The sequence below is a fragment of the Halictus rubicundus genome, chromosome 2, assembly GCF_050948215.1.
Source record: "Halictus rubicundus isolate RS-2024b chromosome 2, iyHalRubi1_principal, whole genome shotgun sequence".
Lineage (NCBI taxonomy): Eukaryota > Metazoa > Arthropoda > Insecta > Hymenoptera > Halictidae > Halictus > Halictus rubicundus.
The window spans coordinates 5,371,146-5,398,766 of NC_135150.1; the positions used below are offsets into that span (position 1 = coordinate 5,371,146).

A 27,621-nucleotide genomic window follows, 5' to 3' on the forward strand; every position below is an offset into this window, starting at 1 on the left:
CGTGGGCGACGCGGACCCCGGCCACTTTTCGAATATTTATCAATACGTACCGGAAAGCAACGACACCGTGCCGCTTCTCCTCCTGAACATGATTTTTAGCATTAACGTTGCCGATTAAACACCATTCGCCAACAAGTAGCGTTTGTAGCCCCGTTTAGTCAATCATTACACCAATCCAGTGCTGAGTAAAATACTATTCGAAACAAAATGTAAAAGATTATTTCCTACATTGTGTTACACTGGTTAATTTGAAATAATTGAATTGTGGATCTTTATGCAATATAAACATTTTCTGTATTAATTGCGAGATGGGTATCCAATAGAAATGCCTTTCTTTCTTTAATCACTTTAATTAGTTGAAAATAATATATTAATATTCTAAATTCTTTTAATACCTTTTCGGTTTTAAGTAATACCCATCCATTTTTTTCATAAATGCATAAAATCCGCAGTTTAGAAAAAATTATTTGATTTTGCAGGTATATTTCATATGTGTCTATTTCATTTGTGTATTTTTCTGGGTGGGTTTCAAATAATCATTTGAAATATATATTTCGTGGCTTTTGCCTTAGGAGAAAGTAATGATAAAGTGTTACTATATAACGGTAATAATTAAACTACGTGTAGGGAATAATAATTTACAATAATAACAGATTAATAATCAAAGTTGTTTTATAATTAATAGATTCATTTTCCAAAAATAGTATTAATGGTTTTAAGTCAGATATAAAACAATGTACAGTTATACACTATATCAATGTTATTGATATAATAATGTAATCGTTTGTACAAGACTTGATCATCTGTTTATTTCACTTTTACATTGAAATAAAATTTTCATGATTTGTCACGTGGAATCTTTAAGTACTCGTTACTTTTTATGTTTTGACTTACATTGTAAACATTAAAATTTAATCGAGGAAACTTATTATTTTAAAGACATACATACGTATAGCTGCAATATATATAGCTGCACTATATACTATATAGCGCACTAAATACGTAAAATTCATATTCCCTTTATGACACAGTCCACTCTTGATATAAATCATAGTAACTTTGTTATTAGCAACTAGCTGAAGAATTTGCTAACTCATTTTTATTACCGGCGAAATGCATCAACATTTCATTCATAAAAGCGTTGTACAATAAATCTGAATAAGTTGAAAAATTATTTTTTATTTTATACGTTTTTGGAGACACAAAGACGACGAAATTGAAATTTAATCGTTTGTCTTGCTCGCATTCCGGAAAGCTTGTTTTATTGAAAATGTAATTCACGTATGAGTTATTTCTTTATTGATCCGTCAAACAGAAATAATTAATAATTTGAGATTAATGAGGATAATCTGAAACGGTGGTTTCCTTTTCAGTTGAAAATGGTATTCAATATAAAGATATTTTTTTATTGTATAATGCATTCAATCTATGTAAAATAAAAATTATAGACATGTTTCAAATTTCACTGTATAAGTAATAAATTTTAGCCCATTGAATATGTTATTGAAATCGCTCAACCGTACAATGTATTATTTAAACATTATAAGTAAACGTAATTACATTCAAATAATGATTCCGACGGTAAATATATTGTACATAAATCAATGACAAATTATTCATACAGTCTGAAAAACGCGAACATTAGCTAATGGGATCTGCAAACAAAATTTATTTCAGCACATGACACTTGTGGAAAAGCAAACAATTTATTTGAGGTAAACTTGCAAGCTTTTTATTTAATGTTAATATATTTTGTGGAAGCTAACGTTATAGACTACGAAAAAGCAACGATCACGAATTCTAAATTTTTTTTGTTTGGACTGACTATTCAAATAACTGGTCAATCGATTTTCAACGGCTTATGGATTCGCAAAAAAAAACATGGACCAATGCCACATTGTTGCATGTGGTTCACCAGAACCGGTTGGCCTGTCTTTGTTACAAAGAATTTTAAGTATTTCGAGTGGTGTAGGTCAAATTGTGTGTTAAACATTCAAAATTTTATTATGTTCTCGTAGACTGTTCGGATACTACGGTGCAGATTGATTAGACAAGTAAGAGTATCACGGTCAGAACAACAACATTTCATAGAAAATCTAATTTTCCAGCTTTAATATTTAAAAAATGATTATTCTTTAAAGCGGCAACATTTTGACGCTTGTAAGTTCAAGCATATTACTCCCATTACGAAATCCTCTCATTAAAAACAGCGTTCTAATTGCTCGATATAAGATATCAAAATTTATGTACATGTTACACATTTGTGTACGTGAATAGGTATATTTTAATTACTTACGGTCAGTTACATAACGAGTAATTTTTAATTCATGTACAAACAATGCAAAGTTTATGTGCATTAAAATTTGATGAACGTTTTAAAAGAAGTTCAAGCAAATACTTTACAGTTTCCGTTTACAGATAGCGTAATTTGGTTGTTTTGTTTGTGATCTATACGTAGAAGAATCGCCACTTTTGAAAAAATTTCCAATTATTACTTTAAACTGCATAATTAAAATATAACTAAATATTTTGGTTATAAATAAAAATTATAAGTGACCAAAACTTTTTTCGTTGTAGATAACCATTATCGATGGGGGGGGGGGGGATTTCTATTTCGGTCGCTTGTAATAGTTATCGACGAGAGAAATTTATTTTAGTTGCTCGACAGTTATCAGCGAGGAAAATTTATTTCGGTCGCGCCTGCGCGCGCGTTCATAATAGCGTAAGTATTGTTTCGCATTCGACCAAAGCAATAAAATTCTTCGAATCCGTATCAACGCAATGTTTTAGTTGTTCTGAAGAAAAAGGACATTACTTTGAACTCTAATTTATAATTTCAATTATAAATAAAACAATCGGTCAATATAATTATTTATTGCATAAAATCACTTGCGAAAGTATGTACTGATGAAATTTATTATAATGATAATAAATTTCACTGTTGCATCAATTTTGTACAAAAACGATACTGGAAATGTACAACTATCAGAAATTTGACCTAATAATTATACTGTTCTTAGTGATGAAACATGAGTTACAAAGCTGAAAATATAGTTAGCCGAACGTAACCAAACGACATTTTTGTCGTTTCTTCTATTGTATACGATTGAAATGCAGTTTTCAAACAATAATACTTATTAGCAGTGAAACCAATTTTCAATTAGAATTACTACAACATTAAACAATGTTCCTTAAGAATTTAAAAATTATGTAATACCTACCCTACATAATTATCTAAATAAACCATCTGGTTTAAAGCATAAATAGATAAATAAATGCTTATTCTATTTAAATATCAAGTTGACATTCTGAGTACAGTATTTATTTATAATATGTACGAAGATATCATGTTGCAAGATATGTATCTTCCCTAAAGTATATCATAAACCATATTGCGTGACGAGATATTTCGTCCACTGGTGCGAAAGGGTTAAATAACATTATAATAAGCAGATGCATATTCACATTTTCTGATCGCATTTCATTTAAGTTATACCAAAGTTTTATTTATGTATTGTTTGACACAAGTTCTCTTTTTCTGTTCTTAGAGACAAAAAGAATGTATGAATTATAACATATTATGTTGTTGAATAAAACTAGCATATAATAAATTAGCATTTTCATTTATTTTATGGAGTTTTTATTGCAGAGATTCTAAAACATGTGATTAATAAAAACAAAAACTTGAAAAAGTGTTTAAGTGTAAAGATAACAATTCTTTTTATAAAACTTCCACACGAACGGATATTTTGTTAAACGAAACAGACAAATTCAAAACAGAATTTATGTAAAAACGGGGAAATATCTATTCATTTGAGCTCTAACGTAAACAGGCATAGAGTGATCCAGTTAACACATTGAGCACCACGATGGTCATCGATATACCTATTTACTGGTAAATGGAAAAAAATATCAGTGTATAAGCTACCTAACAGTATATAACAGCAACACAATTTTTACTTATATTAGAATAAAACAAATTAGTAAAAAATACCAACGTAAATAAATTCATAAACATTCCCAACTTTTTCATCTCAGAAAAACATTTTTGATTCTCGAGAGCTTCGTTCTAACAATGGTTACTGGTAGGATAAAAAACTGTTTGGAGGACTAAGGGTTAAAACCAGAGGTCAAGAGTCGAGAATTTTTCAATAAATTATCTAAAAGCGACAACAATTTCATTCATAATTGAATAAATTTTTAAAGTTAATCCTTTGCTCTTGGGAATTATTTGTAGCATACTTTACTATGCTTGAGTGTATCTATTTTCTCCGTGAAACCGAATGTTGTATTAAAGTGCTAATGATAAGAATTGAATGAAAGAAGAAGCATTGTAGTTAGTAAAAATTAAAATGAAATCCTATTTATTTTTTATCAATATTTAATCTTTATAAGCGATGTACTTCTACAAGAAAAATAGAATGCTCCTTCTAGTTAATAAATTATTAAAAAGTAGGGTAGCTTTGATGAAGGTAATTACCAAAACCATCATAAGCTAAGGAGACAAACGCGATGAATTATTGACGCGATATTCTATCTTCATCATCCTTAACCCCCATGCACATCAAATTGACCTGATAGCGGATCTTTATCTTTGGAAATAGTATCTATCGTGATAATACGTTTATTAATTTACTGTGAAAACTTTACTTATAAATAACTGTACAAATCAATATTTCTCTGTGATTGAATTCTAATTTGTAATTAATTAAATATACAAAATAATAGTGTGACAACTTTCAAGACAGTGCAGAATGGGTCAAACGGTACAACTGTCAGAATTTTTCTGATTCGTGTTACGAAAATTAATATGCCAAATAAGCTAAAAAGCGTGAAAAAAATCATTTCGTCCAACTAGCGCCAAGAGTAATCGAATCACTGTGCTCTGGGTTCGAACGTAATACCTTTAAAACTCGTGAAACAGTTGTTTGTTTGAAGGGCTGATTTTGACTAGGCAATACCGGTTTGCATGGAGCGGCGTGGGTGTCTTTCGGGCGGCAAGGATTCTTTAGGGTTCGCTCGTGCCGGAGCGACGGAAGCTCGGTCAGTGTCTCGGCCACCCTCGTGCCGTGCAGGTTTGCGAGGGAGGAGACTGGTTGTTCCCGGCATCCCCTCTAGATATACATACACACCGCCCCTCCTCCTCCTCCTCTTCCTCCTCCTCCTCCTCCTCTCGAATCCCTCTCTCGACTTAATGCCAGTACGAGCGCGCGCTTTCGAACGACGGTGCTCGTCGTGTCGGCCGCTTGAGGGACGATCAGTCTGTTCTCCACGTTCTCCACGCAAGGACGAGCGCCGCCGGCGATCCTCTAATCTGTGACACGAACTTTGACCGCGCTCTCCCGCTGCCTTCCCGACTACGAGAGAGATCATCTTTCTTATCACCGTCGATGACGCGCGCTGGTGAAGTTGCCCGATCGCGATGCGGACCGAGCCTCAGTAAAGATCACGTTTCCAAAGCGGCCTGTCGTTGTGTCGTTCGCGTCCAATTCCTCTCGTGCACCTTCTAACAGATCCGTTCCAGCCGGCCACGTTCTCTTCTTTTCGCGCTACAACAGATAAACACAAGGAAAACGAAAGGGGTGGATTTTTGTTCTTCGGTCTATCGGAGCTAGCAATCAATTCTCTTTTTGTTTTGTGCCCGACCAAGGTCACCGTTAGCCTAATCACTCCGGGTAAGGGTTGCTCTCGTCCTGACGAGGGGTCTCCTCGGTCCGGAGATGTGATCGGTGATTGCCCCGTCGACTCCAAAAAGTTTTTCCCGCGGTTTTGTCCGCTCGGTGACCGCTCCCGGGACCTTTTGCGAGAGGAGGCCGTCCGTTTCAAGGTGAACTCGACGCGGTGATACAGAGACAGTGGCAAATGCATCGATGTAGACGGTGGCACGATCGGTCTTTGATGGCCTAAGTGGGTGTATTCCGGTACCGCTCTTGTCGCTGTTGATACGATCGACGATATGGAGATGAGACTGTTGGTGATCGCGATACTATGCTTGGCGAATCGGCACGCCGATTGCCGGGCGATCGAATCCGATTCCACGGAAAAAGAGTTCGGAAAACACAGGCACAAGTTCACCGTCGACGAGCTTCTCAGCACGAACTTTCCGCACGGCATCAGCGATGATCTGGACGCGGACATCTGCAAGGCGGGTAAGCGGAACAATTGTTTTCCCTCGTTTAACCCTCGTGTCAATGACCACAATTTTCTACGAATATTCAATGATGTCGTAGAAATTAAATTGAAATGCATTCCTTCGTTTGATAATTTTGATAAGTGGAAAGCAATGCAATAGCATTTTTCAATTTGTTTAATGTCTTCATATTTTTCTATCTCACCTACTCATTTTTGTTATAAACGCGTTACGCTTGCAGTCCAGTCATAAATCTACGGATTTATTGATTACTTTATCAATTCTTACACCCTTCGATGTCTGTCATTAATGTCACGTATCTATCAAACATAGTTCTCACATTTTCAATACAGGCTCAGACAAAGAAGCTGTGAAACGTTTCACCAATTGCAATTTTTTCAACATTCTGTATGCACTAACTATTAAAAAAAAATTCAAGTGTTAGGCTAGTTTTAGAAATAGTTATTGTCATTTTAAATGTGTCTGAATACTATTGCGAGTCATTGAACATCTCTATTGTTTGAAATCTTCTTGAAATCTCTTGTAGCTTGTATGTCGAACGTAGGAACTATATCGTTTTAAATTAGTTTTTTTATGTAACTTTTACCGACATATTCGTGACACATTTCTGATCGAAATGACGTCGAACATGACTCAATCTGGATTGAAATTACTTGTTTAATTCGCGGTACAGCAGAACCTTGATTAACCGAGCCAATTAGAGAAACACGAGTGTGTGGATAATAAAACAATTAATCTAGCTACAATGCTAGATTAAATGTTTACTGATTTGTACAATGAATGGTGTTTTATATGTGTCGCCTTAGAGTGAACTGTTCACTTGTGAAACGTGTTCGAATAATAGAGAATTCAGATAGGTTCGGACAAGCGAGGTTTCACTGTAGTATGTTACGATTCTTCTGCAAATGTTTCCTGCTGAGGAAGCATCCACGTGTCACAATTTCCTAACTTCGCTACAACGATTTATCGAATATTCTCTTAGAACACATTGTACAGTCCATTGGAGTCGCAAAAAGAAATTTTTCGAAATTATGATAGTAACCCTCTATAGGTCTATAGTCTATACACGTATAGTCTATACCTTTATAGATCTATACCCTCTTTAGTCTTGAATCTAAATATTGAAATTGAATGTTTTGGAGAATCTTCTGACGAAGAGGCCTCTTGAACAATGCACGTGATGCATATTCGAATTTTAGCGTTTCTCGTGTTAGCTGGTCTAGAAAAATTACTTCCACGTTTTGGAAAGTTTTAAAACTATTAGACTGCGAATTTGTATGCAAATTCTCGTTTTCATATTTAATTAACATTAGAATTAGGAATACCTTTCCTTTGCCACCTAAAAGATTCCCTATAGCCAAAATAAAATAAAAATGCTGTTAGTTATAGTTATTATATACATTTCCTTACATTTTACAAATCTGCATATGCCACAAATGCATAAAGATCCGCAGTCTATAAATGATGTGACATCGAAAAGACAGTAATTACAATTTCGATATAGTCGAAATTATATATTCATAACGTCGAGATGTAATAACGCTATTGAAAGTGATTAGATAAGTCCTCTGTTCATTATTATTATATGTATTTATATTAAATTATAGTATATTATATTTGTTAAACTGGAATAGATATGGAAATAACACACTGTATATGTTACTGCAAATTGCAACTAAATAGGTTCAAGAATGTAAAATCAAAACCTCCCAATATCCGAAAGGACAAATTAATTATCAATAAATAATAGTAACATTACATTCCGTATAGATATGTAATATGAGCATATGAAAAGCTATAATCGAAGTCAGTGTAATAATTAGTTATCAAATTGTAATAATTAGTGGATAAGCCAAAAATTTAGCAAATAGATTTACTGCCAGCGCAATTGTTAAATTGGATGCAGTATTAAATAGGAAAGGACAGATAAACACCGTAATTCCTGTGAGTGAAATTACGTACAATACAACGTTTCGCAACGAAAGTGATGAAAATTCATATGTTATCGAATAAAAGGAGAATAATGAAGAAATTTTCCTTCCTTTTGATGCAGATATATGCATTTAATTGAATACATACACCAGACTGGTTTTGATGGCAGCTCTGACTGAAAACTTTTATCGTTCATTCTTCAATTACGAATGCAAAATGAATACGTGTAATCTGTTTCGTTTATCATTATACTGGATTTTTGTGCAGAACGAAGCTTGCATTAATTGCAAGATACGGGAGATATGTAGACATTTATTTCCTTTCATAATAAATTGAAAGTAATTGGAAATAGTACACTATTCTTATATCCTGTATACTATTTAAATATACTAACTTATAATCTGCTTACACTTCTAACCTGTAGATACAGTCAGTGTACAAAGTATTCGTACATCTTTTAAAAACAAATAACTTTTTCGAACTTGAACCAAACTGCTTGAATTTTTAGATGTTAGAAGGATTAATTTACTAAGCAATACATGTATAATTTTTTTTACAAATTGCTATTGGCCGTAATTGCGAAAAAAAAATTAGAGGTCAACTTTTTTAGCCAAGTCAGTAATGAAAATTTAAAAGGTGCCTTTTGTAGATCTAACAATAAGTAAGTAAGTCATATACATGCACAACGTTTCATCGAAATCCATCAAGATTGCTATGAAGTATAACTGATTGAAAATACTAAAAATTGTAAGAAACTGCGGTTTAAATCCTAAACTCAAAAATTTTTACATCTTGTAATGCCTATAGTACTCTTATGCGTCACCCGATTTCAATGAAACTTTGTGCATGTATGTAACTTACTTAAATCTATACAAGGGACCTCTTAAATTTTCATTACAGACACAAATAAAAAACTTAAAAATCGTGACATCTACTTTTATCTTCGCAATTACGAGTAATAGCAATTTAAAAAAAAATTATTTATGCATTACTTAGTAAATTAATCCTTCTAACAACTCCAAAAAACTCAAGCAATTTGGTCCAATTTTTAAAAAGTTATTTGTTTTTAAAGAGTGTACGAATGCTTTGTACACCGACTGTGTATGCATAATGTTAGATAACGATAGATATATAATAAAGAGATAGATAATGATTACCGAATACTGAATAAAATATAAATATGAAATGAATCAAATAATGCAAGTATCCACATATCTACACAAAAGTGGGCACTAGCTGAAAAAGTACTGAAGCAATTGTGCTCGATCACAAAACCAGAACAAATCTCCACTGTAATTTTCCAACGAGTTAAAAGAAAATAGGAAAAGTTCAAGCAGATTAAAACAAATTCGCAAGAAATCGTCAGAATTTCTCGTTCCGGCGGATAATCGGAATTTTTTCGCCCGAATTATTTCTGCCATGATCCCCCTCGATTTCCCGGGCGGCTGTTCAAAAAGCCATTATTGAAAGACTTCCTTAATTATTTAAACCGCAAAACCGCGCGAGCTCGATAAGTCCGTTCCCTTTGTCCGTATGCGGAAAGCCACGCACGATCGGCTTGGCCAAGTAAATCAAAGACAAAGGGGTCCCGTTTATTGTTGCGCATTGATTCCATTTCCCTGGTGTGTCGTAAACCGTGCACGGGATCGAATCAAAAGCTGCGGAGACCGAACGATCCGGCAGCAGCGTCTCGCGTTAGTGTCAGGGAGGGGTTATGCTTTCGAATTAACAGGACAAAGCTATTGAAACAGAGGCGCAGGTCGAAGGTTCGCTGATCGAGTAGACCCGGGACCAAGGAAGCAGCCGCTGACCCATTATTATAGCCTGTTTTTCGAAAGAGGAGGCCCGATCATCCTTCATAATAGCTGTCCATCCGAACAGAATCGCTTCAATTTGATGACCTTTAGAAGCTCGTACCGGGGTGAATATCTATTGTGATATCGTACTTGAGGCAGTGGTGGAATTCTCTTTTCTAGTACCAATCCTATTGCTTGTTTCTACGTATTTATTACTAGGCGGTTGCATATGAAGTGTTCGATTTTGGAATGTAAATATTGCGAAGCGTTTTGTTCAAGAAACTAATTAGAACTATTGTAGCCTGTAGGTTCATTGTATAGCATTTTAGGGTACAAAGCTGATCTTCACATTGTATTTTGTTAGATGGTTAATTTTACTTTTAAGTAAAGTGTATCTCAATGACAATCACTCTTTAAATCAAACTTTAGTTACACTCAATTAAGAAACAAAGTTATTATCTGAACTAGAAATGTAAAAATAATACAGCAATTTGTATCTTTTTAACCAGATTGATGTAAGTACCTGCCACTAAAACAATGTGTCTTTTTCGATATAAATATTTTTCACGTCATCAGATAAATGATTCTAATTCGAATCCAGATCAAACTGCCATTACTTTAATTGTATTCACTTTTTAAAGTAATGAATTTTACATGCATCACGTATAAAAACCAATGAAAACATTAAAGTATTGAGATTATATAGGGTGTCCCAAAAATGTCGGAAAAATATTTTAAAAATCTGTCATTTGAGTTCAAAGTGACACCATTTCGTAAATAAACAACATTTTTTATTTATTTTGGTTCAGACCATTGCCATATACATGCTGACTGATGTACTTTCTAATTTTTTTATTTCAATCAGTAAAAGAACTGGAATCATGGTAACCGGCGACCCATGTTCTTTAAAACATACTCTATAAAAAAGTATACAGGGTGTCCCAAAATTACATCAACTCTGTGAAAGAGGTGGTTCCTGAGGTCATTCGAAGTAACTTTTATTTTAGCGAAAATTTCGGTCTCAGCTTTGTTAAGAAGTTATTAATGAATAACTGGGACACCTTGTATAATATATGTCCCATTACAAAAAAATAACCAAGGAAACTGTTTCTAGAACTTTGTAAACTAAATATACCAAAAAATCAAGATTTTCTCCCTAATTCATTAATTAGAAATAAAGAGAAACTTCATTGAAACCCATTAAATCTTGTACCTATTTGCCAAGTTTTCCAAGCTTTTATGCACTATAAATGCACGAAGTTATATAGAACATCAATGACATACTCATTAAAACCAATATGTATCAATTTGAGAGAATCATGTTATTGTTTTAAACGGGTATCGAAGTAGCATGCTATTGGTATTAATAAAATCAATTTGTTGTCATCTTGTGTAATATCGCTGCAAAACGATTGCAAGATATGCATGAAAGTATCACGAGACCAGAGGAGTTTATATCGTTGACGAACAATGATGTGGAAAATGTACACTTGCAAACGCCTCATCGTACAAATTTTGTTTCAGTTGTGTGCCAGTTCTTGTAATTGCACTTAAGTCCATTCAGAAGCAAACATAACAGAATTCATAGACACGCGTAGATGAGATAGTTATTTGCTTCAGTAGGTTTCACATTGTTGGGAAACGTACCGTACAGTAAGCTATTACATATAGTAGAAACAATACGAGTGTTTTGTAATATGCATTATTTGGTAAAGTTTTCAAATATTTTTGTCAGACAATAATTATTTGGTCACCTCCTTATCAGACTTCAAATGCAAAGCGAATTCACCTTCTATATCATTTCTGTCTTGAATGTGCAAATTGCGAATTATTTAAACCAGGCAAATGAAAAATACTGTCGTTCTGCTATCAAATGGCAATTCGATTTTTCTCCATTGTGCGTTAAACGATTCCAGAAATTGTTGTTATGAAATAAACCACTTTAAGAGTAATTTATTCTTCTATCGATGAAATGTAATTTAAAACTTTCATATTAACTGAGCATGTTATTAAATACAACGACCAACGAGTAAATGAATTAAGAACTAAAATGCAGGATGACTCGCTTAATTGTATCATCTAAAATTCTTAAATTACTTGTATAAAAAAATCTTTCAAACGATATCGAGTATTTGATATCGAACGAACATACAATGACATCATTAGTTTTTAAAAATTTTTCCCTATTTTATCGTGACATGTGGATGGATTTTTGTATTATTATTATTTATATTATTATGAATTGTATTATTATTATTTATATTATTATGAATTGCATTATTATTATGAATTGTATTATTATTATTTATATTATTATGAATTGTATTATTATTATTATTAAGTTATTGTATCATAATCTGAAATATTTAATTGTATCGAAAGAATATTAAATGCCGAGTAAAAAAAAATTATTAAGATGTACATCATAAAAAATTAATAATTACCAAGATATTGCTCAGTGAAATATGACGGAGCATGTGTGCATGATAAATCCGTACAGGAGTTTTGAGTTTTTCGAAAGGCTAATTATTACAGAACATAAAACAAAAATTCATGGTCACCATCATATCTCGATGAAAACATGGTAACGAGACTTAAATATGTTTTTGATTGCTTGCAAAGGAACAATTTCCGAAGACAAGGTGACGAATTAATTTGTACTAATTCACTAGGAAGGCAGACTATTGCTGAATTAAATGCTGTGTCGCCAAACCCGTTAATAACACGCGTACGTTTTCCAAGGTAATACTTAAGTATCACTTTAAATCGCACAATACGTCAGTACTATTCCTAAATCTAGATCTCCTTATTCGCGAAACAAACCATAAAGCAGTCGGTCCAACGGCGATCCGACGATCTTACTCATTCCGGCAAGGATCTAGGATGTTTATTGTGCCTGATGCGAATTCAACACTAAGGGTCCAGCAATGCCGGAGTGGCAGATGGGGGAGGGGGGGGGGCTGGGAAGATCCTTTTATCCTCTCGGAGTGATTATCTCGGGCGTGCCTTGAAAGAATCGTAGGAGAGCTGAAACTAGAAAATGACTGAGGTCGTCGGGAAGAGAATGAAAAACGACGCGTTGATCCGCTGGGCGTGCGCGCGGTTCATGTTAGAAAGAACCTAACCGCGGAGGAACGGGTCGGAAGACGTATACGGAGGAATCCATCGAGCGCTCTTTAAGCGGATATCTAATCTGTATTTGCGGGCGGAACGACGGACCAAGATGCTGTTGCCTCTTACCAGGGCCATTATCTTATTGTTTGTCAAGCGTTCGGTTATCGTTTTCGTCGGCTCTGAGTGTACTTTCGTGGGACGCGTGGAAGCCGATTGCCAGCTGGAATCTAACAGGCCAGTCGTGACTGTGACAGGTCATTTCGTAAGTTCTCCGCGGACTTTGCTGTCCGCAAACTTTCAACTTTTTCTGCGTGCACGCTGACAGGCCAGCGATTCGAGTCTCGCGTTCTGTGCGACGCACAGTTGACCGTTTCTACAGGGTGGTCCACGCAACTTGCACACCTATATAACTTCCAAAGGATGCGTTGCACGAAAAAGTTTTGTATACAGAAGTTGCATGGTCTGAAGGGGTACACAATTTAGTGTATTTATTTTTTTTTACAGGTGGAAGTGTTTCGGAGATTTGAAGGTCGACTTTGTTTTTTTAAATGAAATACTATATTTTTTATACCAAAATATGGAAGAATGTCGAATTCTGAGTAAAAAAGTATTCACCTTCATTAGCCCTAAACCTAATAATTAACGAGTAATTTCACTTTATTTCCTGAAAATTTTCTTCGCGTAATATCAGGTTAGAAAAATAAAGAGAAAATTAAATGATTTCTTTTTTCTTTGTAAGAAAATTTTCAGGAAATAAAGTGAAATTACTCGTTAATTATTAAGTTTAGGGCTAATGGCGGTCCTTTGGAAGTTATATAGGTGTGCAAGTTGCGTGGACCACCCTGTATAAAGTACGTGGAATTAACCCCTTCTACTATCACATCAATCCAGACGCGTGAAATATGTATTAATTTCTTCTGAATCGTAATAAAATTCTTCAATTTTGTTGTTGTTAATGTGCAGCCATTGGAGAACATATGGGCACACTACAGTGGTCGAAATTTCCATAGTTCCATACTTATTTCTTGGCAATTTTGGTTCATTTATAAAAAAATAAATAGCTTCTAAGTATTTATGTTATATTAAAATGATTACAAAGACATCTGAATGGTTTCAAAATATAATGCCTTTTAATTCACGCGATAAAATTAGAAAGTAGGTATTTTTGATGAAAGGTTGTGCGAAATTTCTATAGTTCCACTTAATATAATACTTTACTTATTTAACAAAATCAAAGTGTTTTATTTAATAATTGTATGTTAATATTGTATATTGCTAACATTTTTCAAAATAACTTGAAAAACTCGGTTATTCATACCTTGATTAAGGTTCGTAACGTCGATACATCTATTCTACCCCATACTTGTCTTATACTATTTTTAAGTTCTGCAATAGTAGCAAATTGTTTCCCATTCGTCTACACCTTGCGAGATAGTACATATTCCCCAAAGGTTCTCTATGGGGTTAAGGTCCGGAGATCGGGCGGGCCACTGCATTAATTGAATATTCATTCTGTGAAACCATTCCTTGCTGACTCTTGAAGTGCGGACGGCTGCATTATCTTGTTGGAATACATTGTTATCCGAACCTATTTCTTCCATGGACAGAAGGAGAGCGTCTTCCAAAAGTTCTGTGTATTTTTCAGAATTCATTTTCGTCGATATCCAACACATCGGGGTCCTTGCGTGAAAGCTAAATTCAGCCCAAAGCATGACACTTACACCACCAAAATTTCGACTTATGGCAATGTCATGTGGTCTACCAAATCGTGCCCATAGTACTTAAAACCATCTGCTCCGCCTAAATTAAAGGGGGAACCTTGTGTTAATGGCCTGTTTTTCAAGAATTTTTTTGAAAAATGTAATGCGTAGATTGATTTAAAATTTAAGGTATCATTTATTAACGTTGTAATGTAAACAAAAATATTTTTTATAAATTTTAATCGTTAATATCAATGGTGCAATGGCGGCTTGAAAATGGTATCCTGGAAATGCGCCGTACAGCGTACAGTGCACAAAAGTGATCTCAAACAAAACATCAAAATGGAATCGTTAGTTTATGCAAATACGCACAACATGAAATTTATCTTTTATTAAAATTTGCAAAAATTGCAAAAATAGCGAAGTTTTGAAAACAAAAACGGATTTTCTGTTATGATTTACTGTTAATAACAATGCTTTAAATAAAAAATAAAAAATAAAAAATTATAGAATGTATATACCAAGTTTCATAAAGATCGAGTAATCAGTTTTTGAGCTACGTCGCACGGCGTGCGAAATTTTGCGTTTACAGTTTGACTAACGTGAAAAACACGTTATGTGTTTGTATATTGTGAAAAAAATCTTAATTCATTTTAACTTACCGCGGTTTTTTTGCTAATCTGCGATTTCAGGGCCATAGAACAGATCTTTCTCTTTCTCAAAAAGTTGTAGTTCAGCCGTTTTTTCTTCTTTTCGAGAAGCACGAGACTTTCCGACAAAAACCCGACTACGTGAGCCGCTCCGCCCAATACAACCGTTCACTTTATTTTGAAAATAACGTACAAGAACATCTCTGATCACTTTCTATCCTTTTTAATCGTATTCCTGAGGAAATTTCCTATCGATTTAAACAAAAAAGAAAAAAATGCTCAAAAATATCATTTTACACATGGTTGCCCCCTTAAACTTTTTCTCATCCGAAAAAATTACTTTTTTCCATTCTTCATTCCACGACATGCGAGTTCTAGCAAAAGCGAATCTTGCTTGTTTATGACAATTCGTTAAAGGCGGCTTTGAAGCCTTTTTAGTCCATACGAAGCGCTCACCTTTCTTTACAATTTGTTAAACACGTCTTTGAAATGCTGGGAGATCGAAATCCCTTTTTATATGAACTGCTGTTACATTTTGCAGCATGTAAAATTAACAAAATTTGTCTTCGACTCAACTTTTTATTTCCACCCTTCAAACGATTTATGCCGTATAAATCACCTAACTTAACAAAAATATTTATGACATGACGGGATTTGTTTATTTTTAGAAAGTCCTGCATGCTTTATAAGCCTTTATCTTAATCCGCTCTTCCACATTTAATAATTTATTTACAAATTTTTTTGTAGCATGTTAAGAGAAATCGATATAAAAATCGATATAACCTAAAAATATGTTCTATTTTATAAAAATAAAAGTAAAACAAGTAAGTAAGTATATTTTTATACTGTACACAGTACTCACACTGTTAAAGATAAAGGAATATATCAGCTGGAACTATTATAATTTAGAACTATTATAATAGAACAATGTAAAATTTAATGTTAAATTCGCAATCGAGCTGTAATGAAGCCAAGTATCATAAATATAATATAAATTGTTTATATAAATTCTCATTCCTATGAACAAATTTCAAGAATGTGAATCAAGTAATACAACTTTAGTAGTAACACAACTTTATTTACTGTAATAATAATTTTCGACTAATCCAAACTACTGTCTAATGACTAGACTACGGGATCTTTATACAAATCCGTATTTTTATACATAATTTGATGAAAGATAAAATTAGGGAAGAGTTTCTTTGAGTGATTCGAAGATTTATTATGGTAAACGTAAACTAAAAATGCTATATGCTTTTATTAATACACACGTTTTCTTGTATCTTAGAAATTTGCATATGCCATAACTGCATAAAAATCGGCAATCTAAAATTATCAGCTTAATATCAATTGCTGTATGTACATTCTTCCATCATTGTCTGCATACTATCGTAAAGAAAAATTAACTTCCGGTTAAAAAAAAGAAGTCCTGTTCTTATGTTTCAATTATACTTTCGATAATTTCCTCTCGAGTCTCAATTATCCGCGGAGCCTCAATTTGTTCGACCTGACTGTACCCCAATTAGGTCGGTTAGTCAATATTCTACTATTCTTTTACTCAGAAAGATACTTACAATCAATGAATATGAAAATGTAATTTAGTTCCAGTTACCGTACCTTCGATAGGAAATACAAATGAAAACAAACCAATGAACATTCGTTCGAAGTTTGTTCGGTGACCTAAACATCGGAGCCGTGTCAGAAACTTCGCAGTCGAATTATGTTTTGCAAAAATATTTGCGGAGTTGCTCGAAGTGGGACAAACTTTGGTCGCGGTCAAACTCGATGAACATCTTCTGGGAAAACATTACTTTTCCAGTTCATGCTGTTTATTTCATCCTTTACAGCCTCGCCCGAAAATTCGAAAAGATTCGCGACGATGTTACAACTGATCAACAACAGTCACATAGAATTTATGGTAAACAAATTTATCTTACTACGTCAGAAACGACCTCCTTTTCTTTAAATTTGTTGACTCGTATGACTGGCTGTAGCTTGTTATGTTATAGTTATTTACATTAGTGGTAATTTTAATTACACTCTATTGTATAAATTATATGTTAATTATGTTATAGTTAGTGGTAAAAGTCATGTGGTCACTAATGAATCCGCAGTTACTGTGACCACGTTAATGATCTATAAATTTTACCTTAGTCTACAGCCTCCGAAAAATTCATTTTAAATCTATTATTTATAGTTTGAAAACGTAGTCATGCAACATTCTTCGTATTAACTTAAAGGATCTAGTATCAGGTTTCCCTTTAGACTATCTGGTGCTAATAAACTAGTACCACAATTTAAGTAAACGTATCAGCAGTTTTTTCTTTTACAAAGGTTATCAGCAGACTACAAATCTATATGGGAAGTTTTCTCTTTCTCTAATAATTTTAAAGGATCGAAGAATAAACCCTTTTAATTTTACCTACTGTTTTGAATTTTATCTACTTAATTTCGTCATAAAATCTTAAAATTCGCAGTCTAGCTATCGGAGAATAAGGATGAATATTATAGAAATATTGATAAAGAACAATGCAACTGCTACTACCCCTGGCAGAAAATATTCGATCAAAATCGTGAATATAATTGTTGAACGAATTACTTGAGCGTGAATTAAATGTGTATACAGAGTGAATCTAGTAACAGAGCCGGAACACAACTTCGATCCTTTGGAGATAGAAAAAAATTGTACAGAAATATGTTGCATTGTTTAATAAGCTCTATCATCAAGAAGAGCTAGTTTTTGCAGGAGTGCACTTGGTTTCTAAATGGAATCCTACAAATGTTTTTACATTAATTGATTTCTCGTGCCATTCTGAACAAAAAAGTGTTACGATACTATGTCAAAAAGATTAATATTTCGTGAAATATTTCAAAATTTATTCATATAGAGCTTGTTGTTCCCGGTACAAATTTTTCTATCTGCAAAAGGAATGAAATTATAGTCCGGCCTAGTTACTAGATCCACCCTGTATATAATAGCCAAATATGATAAACATGAGAGTTAATAAGAAATATTTTGAAATAATTATTTAAATAAAAAAAAATTTTAATATACCACATTTTTAAAACGGACAAGACATACAAATTCCTAATCCCATACAGATAGTCCTGAAAATTTGTGATTATGAATTTTTAATACCTACGAAAATACTTGTAAGATTCAAAACGAAAAATGTGGGGCGCAAGATAATAGTAAGGAGTGTAGAGAGTATCTGCCACTGAGAAAACTCACACAACAGTTCATATCATTTGCAGTGCAATAAAATTGTTAGTGACTTAGGTGATCTATTCATGCATCGATTATTTATTGCATATGCCTCACGTTTTTCGTTTTAAATCTTACAAGTATTTTCAAAGCTATTAAAAATTCACAATCACAAATCTTCAGGACTATCTGTAAGGGGCTAGGAAAAATTATTTTATACTTTTAGCCCGTCTTAAAAACATGGTATATTAAAAAAATTTTTGTATTTAAATAATTGTTTTCTGCTTTTTAGTATTGTGTTTATCGTCACCCTGTTCTGAGCTATGTTTAAAGTTTCAAATCTCTAGCTCATCGGGAAGTTTCATAGTTTAAAATCAATTGCAAAATTTGTAGCGAACAGACAAGTAGACAGACAAGAAAGCGAGTTAATAAAAACGTGGTAAAAACATCAAAATTATGAATTCTTTTGCCTTTTTAGCAAATATAAAATAGTAAACTGTCTAACTCTATGTTAAAATTATAACGAAATTTAAGTATCTACCATGCTAAAGCATTAGAACACTTTTTAATATTTTTAACAGTTAATATGACCACGGACATTGCCAAAAGAATGTGTAAGGGACCCAATTACTGTGGGGGTATACTGTGCCCATATTAATTATACTTATTTTTAAAGCATAATGAATATTAAAAAATAGATATCCATTGTGCTCTAAACATAAGTATAATTAATATAGGCACAGTAATTGGTACCCCCATAGTAATTGGGTTCCTTACTCTAACCCTTCCCTAAATCAGTATCTAATTTGCTCATTATGTGCATTATGATAAAGCAAACATATTAATTTTTATATCAATATTTTCTTTCTGTACGACGAGCTTTATCATCGCGTTTGCCTTTACTGTTAGTGTTAAAACTATAAATAACTACAATGACAGACATTTGATTTGTTTGGTCGAATAATTTTTCCCAGGGAGTAATATTAAATACGAAACAAAACAAAACATTGTGGCGTTTCACGTTTTGTTGTCGTTCGAGACTAATAATTTGCACACTTCTGTACGCGGCAATTAATTGAAAGGGTGCACAAGGGTCGAAGGCGAGGAGGAGAACGTGGACTGGCCGTAATAAAGTGCTAGACAAATCGGCATCGATTATGTCCTTCGCTATTGCTAATTGCAGCTTGTCGGGAGTACAAACGATCGGCTTACCGCTTCGTCATTTGCAAATTTACTCGACGAACCTTGGATTACGAATCGAGAGAGCGAGCGAGAAAGAGGGAGGGAGAGAGAGAGAGAGAGAGAGGGGGGGGGGTGAGAGAGAGAGGAGGGTGGGAGATGAACGGGGGCGGGTGGGGGATGAAGGTCTTTGAATTATCCTCTTTCACGGGAAGTTTCAGCAATTTAGATTAAGATCAAAAGCCGCGGGATAATGTCTTGAATATCTACCGGCTATGAGTCTGTTTCGAACAACTTGTTATGCCTAGCTTACACTTGCTTTCTTCAAGCGCCCGGAGGGGAACAGCCTCTCGATTATGACTCCACGGATTCCACGAAAGGGAGCAATAAGCGTGGCGCGTCGCGTCACGATGATTCAAAAGTGGTTCGTCTCGTTCGTTGCTTCTTCGTTGATTGTCTCCTTCCTAGAGGCAAATTTCGAGACGTATAAATTAATGCTTTATTACCCACTTCGCGGACTCGTGCTAGGTGTTCCGTCTAGAATTGCGGACTGTTGTCTGTTCTCAAGTGCACACATTAATTCCTGGCTCTCACAATTATCAATCGAGACTTTACAGTTAAATCTTTTCCTCTTTGTATTAGGCTTTGAGACTGTCAATCTTCTACATGAAAAGAACAGCGTACTTCTTGTACTCATGCAAAGTGTTCTGTCTAGAATTGGAAAAGAACATCATACTTCTTGTACTCATGCAAAAGCGTTCTAGAATCGCATATCGTTTCTTATGAAGTGTACAAATTAATTCGTGGCTCTCGCAAATCTCAATTGTAATTTTACCTTAAATTCAAATCTTTTACCTCTTAAAATAGGCTTTGGGACTGTCAATTTTCAAAATAAGAACACAACACAATACTTCTCGAACTCGAGCATAGCGTTCAGTCTAAAATTGCGTATCATTTTGTAATTACACTGTCCAACAAAATAAAACTTATTTCGTGGTTTGCAATACCTGTTGGGTGATCCTTATAGACTTTGTCAATCTAAAACCAAATCCGAAAATATTAATTTTTGTAAAAATGCATGATTTTGATAAAAAATTACGTATTACGCAAAAACTAAACATGCGAGAAAGTTCAAGTTTGAGTCAAAAGATAGAGGGGACTCTCCTCTACATATCCATATAGCTAATTATATTTTTATGTACTTCCTAACAGTTGTAAATGGTTGTTAGAGTTTGAAAAAGAGCCGACGCGGGTATTTTATACGCTCTATTTTTGTATTTATGTGAAAAATCCTTTATCTAGAAAGAATTTACTATACAGGAATGCATTCTACAGACATTTCTGGTAAAGACACCATTCACGAAAAGTATTTGGTTCCCTTAGTATATGAGCAGGTTAAGAAAATGTTCATTGATAGCTTGTGCACGACGCGTTCGCGCCAGACGGCCATTGCAGGCTTTTCTCGACTCGCCAGGGCCGTCGCTATGCGTAGTCGACGTTGGTACCACTCAAATGTCTTTGCTTACTATGCTTAATTACATACATTTTTTTTTGTCTTTTTCGGTGCCAATCATTACACAAAATTATAGAAATACGAGTTATATTCACATTTCATTGTGGAAATGCTTAATAAAGAAAATTAATTGCAAAAACTAACGTGTTTCTGGTGTAAACAAATTTAAAAATGTTTCCGCCTTGCTTGACGCTTGTACATGGTATCCCGATTTCCAATAATAAGTGTTCAACAGTAATCAGCAAGCATCGCATATAAGTCTTTTCCTTGGTAACGTTTATCAAAATCATGCATTTTTACAAAAACCAATATTTTTCGAAAACGTTGCGTGATAGAGGAATTCTGCTTTAGGATTTGGTTTTAGAATGACAAAGTCTATAAGAATCACCCAACAGGTATTGCAAAATAAATTTAGTGTTGGACTAAAATTGATGGAGATGAGTTTCGAAAGTAGTTTGCGCTTTGACTGTTCGCAAGTAATAGACGAATTCAAGAAGAGAAGGCCACGGATAGATTCGCACACTTAACACTTCACAATCTTTTTTTATACTTAAAGACAACTATTTTCCGAACGATTGAAACGATTAAACTCAAAGGCATCGGTCAATGGTATTCCGATACAAGGCTGAAAATTAACGTAATAAACGGTGGATGAAACAATCGGACGGTACCCGGCGAGTGTCAAACTTTCATTAATGCGGATCGACAATTTCACGAACGTGCTCTCGCGCAGATAATTTCTACGTGTAGAATTTTTCGCCGGCGCGGCGCGGTAAATTTTTTTCCCCCGCTCATCAAACTCCACGGGCCATTATGGACGCAATTATCGGTACGACGGACTTTTCGCATCTCGATTTGCAGGAACTTCCACGAAATTACCACTCTGACGAGAAATGGAAGATTTTATTTTCCCATATCGATCTTCTCCGGCTACTTTTTTTATCTTTCGTCGTCTCTTGTTGCTCCTCTGAATACGCTTCTGCGCCATTTTCCTCAATTTTTCACGTTATTTCGCTATAGTTGATTCCGAAAATATACAATTTCTTCGCAAGAAAAAGAAAGGTTTTTTAGAGAGTTCTGATGTCCGACGTTTTATTAATAACCATGCAGCGGCGTTGTCTGCGTCCCGCTCTATTAAAAGTCATGAAACAAATTAATTTACATAGTCATCGATGCTGAATGGATTCAAATGCACAAGGAAGATATTACGAAAAATTAGTTCCGCTTACTCCGAGGGAAATTTCGTTCGAAAACGAAGGCATTGGATCAAGTAGCACTCTATTCATTCGACTTTTATTACTTCGTAATTGTAGAAATCGCGGTATTGTAATGCTAATTGGAAGTTAATTATCAATTATGGTAAGGTGTTCCGGTAGTAGATCATATGAAAACCACTTATCGCGCTATAAATTTTCCGCTACTTTCTTGGTATTATTTTGTAATTGAAATTACTGTTACGAAGTGTGAAATTTTCAGTATAGCATACTAACGCACAATTGATAATTGTCCATATAAAGCCATAATTTTGTAATCGCTGAAAGTATACAATTTGCAATAAAAAGTGTGCATTTTATATATTCAAACATATGAATTATGTATACGATGTAAATTGAGTGTGCATAGTCAATAATATAATCTTTTCGTTTGCACTTTTACATTGTTTACCATCCAGAAATGAATTAATGAATATAATTGTTATAATGGGTGTCACACATTTGTTATTTTAACGTCTGCATATTTCACTAAATTTTTTACATTTTTATTGTAATACACACTTAATTAAAGCAATTCATTAACACTTAAATTGAGTGAGATTAAATCGAATGAATAAAATGTTATGTTAGAAACATCAGAAAGAACAATGGGTCCACAAGAAATGTGTTCAAAATATGTTTAAAAAATTAGTAAATAAAGCTATGAATGGTCTTAAACAATATTAATTTTATAATTGTAAAAAGGTCCGCTGTTCAAGGGTTAAAACAATTCCCATGAAAACGTTCTTTTAATTCAGGAACAAGTCATTTGAACTCGTCCGGCACTTCTAGTGTAAACAATACTAGATAAACAAAATTTTCTTATTCTACACCCTCTAGTGTCTAGAGTAAGATATTTCAAAAAATGTTTTTCATCCCTAATTTTGGAGGTTGTTTTCACCCTCTAGACAAGGATGACTGCAGATAAATAGAAATACTCGTTAAATATTATTCAATAAATTATTTCCTACATTATCTGTCACGGTCGGATGATTAATTTTTTACTTTACAATTATTGAACTGAATAAACTGCATTATTGAAACATATATTGTTATAAAAACCGTACAAAGTCAGGGACCATAACTGTTATAACCAAAAAGAGAAAAAGTCATGGAATAACAAGTATTTCATCGACTAAAATCGTATTGGTTACAAATAAGAATTATAAGTAACCGAAAATTTGTCTCTTGTTGATAAATGTTATCGTTGAGAGAAATTCATTTCGATCACTTATAACAGTTATCAATGAGAGAAATTTATTTCGATCACTCATAACAGTTATCAATGAGAGAAGTTCATTTCGATCGCTTATAATTTCGCTTATTTTAGTTATTGATGAAGGAAATTTGTAATAGTTCTTATTTAATAGAACGACTTTCAAATGGTAGAATGCTACAGTCAAAATTTAATGTGATGAACGTGAGTTTTTCCAAATTTTCTCCTGACAAATTTCACTAAAAATCATCTAACGTTAATTTTAGATCAGGAAAGGTTCATTCAACGCTAACCAGATTTGCGGGAACAGCGTGAATTATGCACGCTAGTTTTGATAAATATTGAAGTCTATATTTCTGATTTTCCCAGTTGAAAAAATAAAAAAATTTTTTTTTCAGATTTTGTGTTCTTATGGTCTGTTGAGTCGTCTTGTTGCACGAAACCTTCTCAATGAATTTCACAGACTTGCTCCATCCGAAAAAGAGTAGATAACTCAGTAATTAAATAAGCAACTGAAACGAATTTTCTCATCAATAATTATTATGGACAAGTGAAAAGAAATTCGATCATCGATAGCTGTTATGAGCGATCGAAATAAATTTCTACCATTGATAACTGTTATGAGTGATCGAAATAAATTTCTCTCGTCGACAACTGCTTTGAGCGATCGAAATAAACTACTTCCATCGATAATTGTTACTAGCGATCGAAATAAATTTCTCCCATTAATAACTGTTACGAGCGATCGAAATGAATTTCTCTCATCGATAACTGCTTTGAGCAATCGACAAAATGTGTTTGCATCGAGAACAGTTATCGAGGGAGATCCAATTTTTTGAACACGAGTTACTGTTATTTGTAGCCAAAAAGTACAAAAATCTTCGAATTTTTTTATTTATATTTTGTGTGGATTATCTTAAATTTCAATAGTAATCAACTTTTTATTAGTGATTTTTATCGTAGAAAATTTTAGAGTAACTGTTATTTTTGGTCCCTGTACAAAATCGAAGTAGACTCAATTTTTTTGTAAGGCAATACAAACCAGTTGCTTATAATGCTCGGTAGGATTAATGTTGAGGTCGATGGTTACACTTCATAATCCATGAATAGAAAGGCAAAGTTTATCGTAACAATGATTTTTTTAACATTCTCATATCTAATAAATCCTAATAAATATTGGTTTACTTAATCCTAGATCAGCTTTTGTAAAAATTACGGTAGGAACATTTGAAATAATTTGAATCTTGTGACATCAGATAGCCCACCAAATGCTGCAATTAATCTTCTTCTGCTTCTTTATTAGGTAAAGTATTTCTATTGCTGGATAAAAGGCGTTCAATTATATTCGTGCGTCTAATTGGCATCATTATATCCACACATTATAGATTATTGTTCTAGGGTTATAAGTGAAAATGGACAATTGGCCGTCTAAATGCTAAAAAACGGTATTCACAATTTCATATTTGTCGATTGGAAGTGAACCGAACCACGCGAGGAGCTCAATTAGCGGAAAGCATTGCCAATGATGGATTAGTGTCCATGTAGATCTGAAATGATCTAGATTCTAGATCGTTTGACAATTCTCTGGCAACATCGTCGCAATTGCGTGTAATCCAGAATAAACATCTGATAGTCCGGCGTATAGTGGGCCAAATGCCCGATCTAGATGGAAAAAGTCTTACACATTAGATGCGGCTACTGACGTCAGCTTATGTGGTGTCGTTGTAAATAGGAGGTCTCAATCTTTAAGTTTATAGTATTTTTGATCGCGAAAAAAATGTCTGAAAAATTTTTGAGAAAAATATTTGTATTACGTGTAATTTTTTAAAGATAAAATAACACCAACTTACCACTCGTTTGTTAATATAAAGGAATTGTTAAGAAAATTGAACATATGGGCGCAATTTGAATGTCCTGTGGCATTTAATCCAGTAGCGTCTTAGAACTGTTGTATAATTTGAGACCAATTTTGATTTTCTGTATTTTGTAAAGAGGTTACAAGAATTTGCCAATTTTTTGTCATAGTGGATTGTATTAGTCCTATGTTTTGTGGGTGAAGTACCATGATGCATCGAGTTATAGCAGTTTCTCGATCTACAAAAAAAAATTATTTGTTATAAAATGGCAACTAAAGGCAAAAAATTTTGGAATTTATAGCAAGTATAAGAATGTTACTATCGCATAAAAATAGTGTCAATTAGTAAGATTTGTTAACTTGGCCATCGCACTTTACAAAACGTGAAATAGCTTACAAGAAACGAACACTATAAATGTCAAGATTTCCCGAAATATAAACAATAATCTGAACCACAAAAATTAAATAAATCTACAGTACTCACTTTCAACTGCTGAATTCATGTTATTATAAATATAAAAGTCTTTTATAACAGCCAGATAATCACAAAACTCATTCTGATACTTATAATATTTCGCAGCACACGTGCGAGAAACGTAAAACAATAACACGACGCGACATTTGCCTTCGTCATTTGTATCATTGTTGATAATACCAGAGGTCACTTTACGTTTTAGGGGAATGTACAGTACATAAAACATTCACCAATACTTACAATTTTTTATCTTCAATTTCGGATTTTTTCCCTCCTAATTATACAATCCGGCCCATCGCACATCGGTAAAATCCTTTAAAACACGTGAAACCTTCGAAGTAACAGAACTTCCAATTTTTCTGTTTTTCCCGTATGGAGTAAGCCGGATCCCTGGAACACCCGGAGATCGATATTTGTGCGTATACCTCGCATCGACGACTCTGTGTAACAAATACAGGGTCGACGAAGTACATCTGGAAAAGTCATTAAAATAAGCAAAAGAGATATAAAGCAATAAACAATTCAAATTCCAGGAAATTGACGATATATTCATTCGCCAGGTTGTACAAAAGTAACGAATGGTTTCCTGGCTACGCTGTAAACTTGCATCTCCTTGTAGCCACACCACGTATTGATTTGCACTGGCGTTTTTCGGCCGTATTCTCCGTTCATGGCTGACAATTACTCACTTTTTCACTAATTAGTAGCTTATATAGTGAATTACCTTATCAACAATTGCTTTGTTTATATCTGGCTTACCAGCATCTCCTTTGTGAAACCACCCGAAAAAATTCCGAATCTATCTCGTCGGAGCTATACGTTTCAGTATCGAAAGAGGCGGAAGCCGGCGCGGCGTAGCGTTTCGACGGAAATTTTTTCACTAATAAGCAGCCCGGGCGGCGCAGGGTCTTATCAACGATCGACATGGTAGGCCGCGGAAAGAAAAACGACCGATTTATCTGGAAAATCCATGTCCACGTGAGATCCAGCGCGCCGCGGCGAAGATCGTCCGGCTAACGAGCAAAAAGCACGAGGTACCGTTCTGCGTGCTTTAAACTCGGCCCGATGAAAAGACTGACCGCTTGAGTATCGTCGAGCTCTCGCGTGCATCTCGCTATAATACATCTCGGCGCACGCCATTGATGCACGCTCGAGGAACTTGCTTTTCTTGTCCCAATTGCGGCTAGGCGGCTCGGCTCTTGGCGATTTTTCATTCGAGTCCTTCAATGTCTTCTCTCCCATTCCTCGTCGGGCCCTTCGTCCTCGTCCTCGTCCTCGTCCTCCCCGCGAGTTCGCTTTTTAACGTCAACTGGATCGCTTCTTGCCGAAGCAGGAATAGTGCTCTCCTCGGCCTGTCCAACTCTCGGCCCGCGAACCACATTTGGCCTGTTCTCCCACTTCTTCATCCCGCTAAAGTAGGAATTGACGTTCCTTCACTATTTGGCACGGTTGTACCGCCAACAGTGCATTTGTTTCTATCTAGTTCAGACTATGTTTCGATCTATCTTGAATAGTGGGGGAATGGACTGATTGATGGTGGGGACCGTGTGGCTCGCGACGAAGAAGAAGCTGGGCAACCTTA

General features: G+C 34.4%; 1 protein-coding gene across 2 annotated transcripts in view; it reads left to right on the forward strand.

The window, feature by feature from the left end:
- The first annotated feature begins 5,238 nt into the window (after positions 1–5,238).
- Tok (tolloid-like protein 1 tolkin) overlaps positions 5,239–27,621 on the forward strand; it is a 175,672-nt gene continuing 153,289 nt past the window's right edge. The window contains exon 1 of one of the 2 annotated variants that reach the window (XM_076804352.1): positions 5,239–6,149. In XM_076804352.1, coding sequence (XP_076660467.1) covers positions 5,957–6,149 — 193 coding nt within the window. In that variant the 5' untranslated portion in view covers positions 5,239–5,956. Of the gene's footprint in view, positions 6,150–12,857; positions 13,256–27,621 lie in introns of those variants that run through there. The other variant, XM_076804356.1, reaches the window with a different exon arrangement.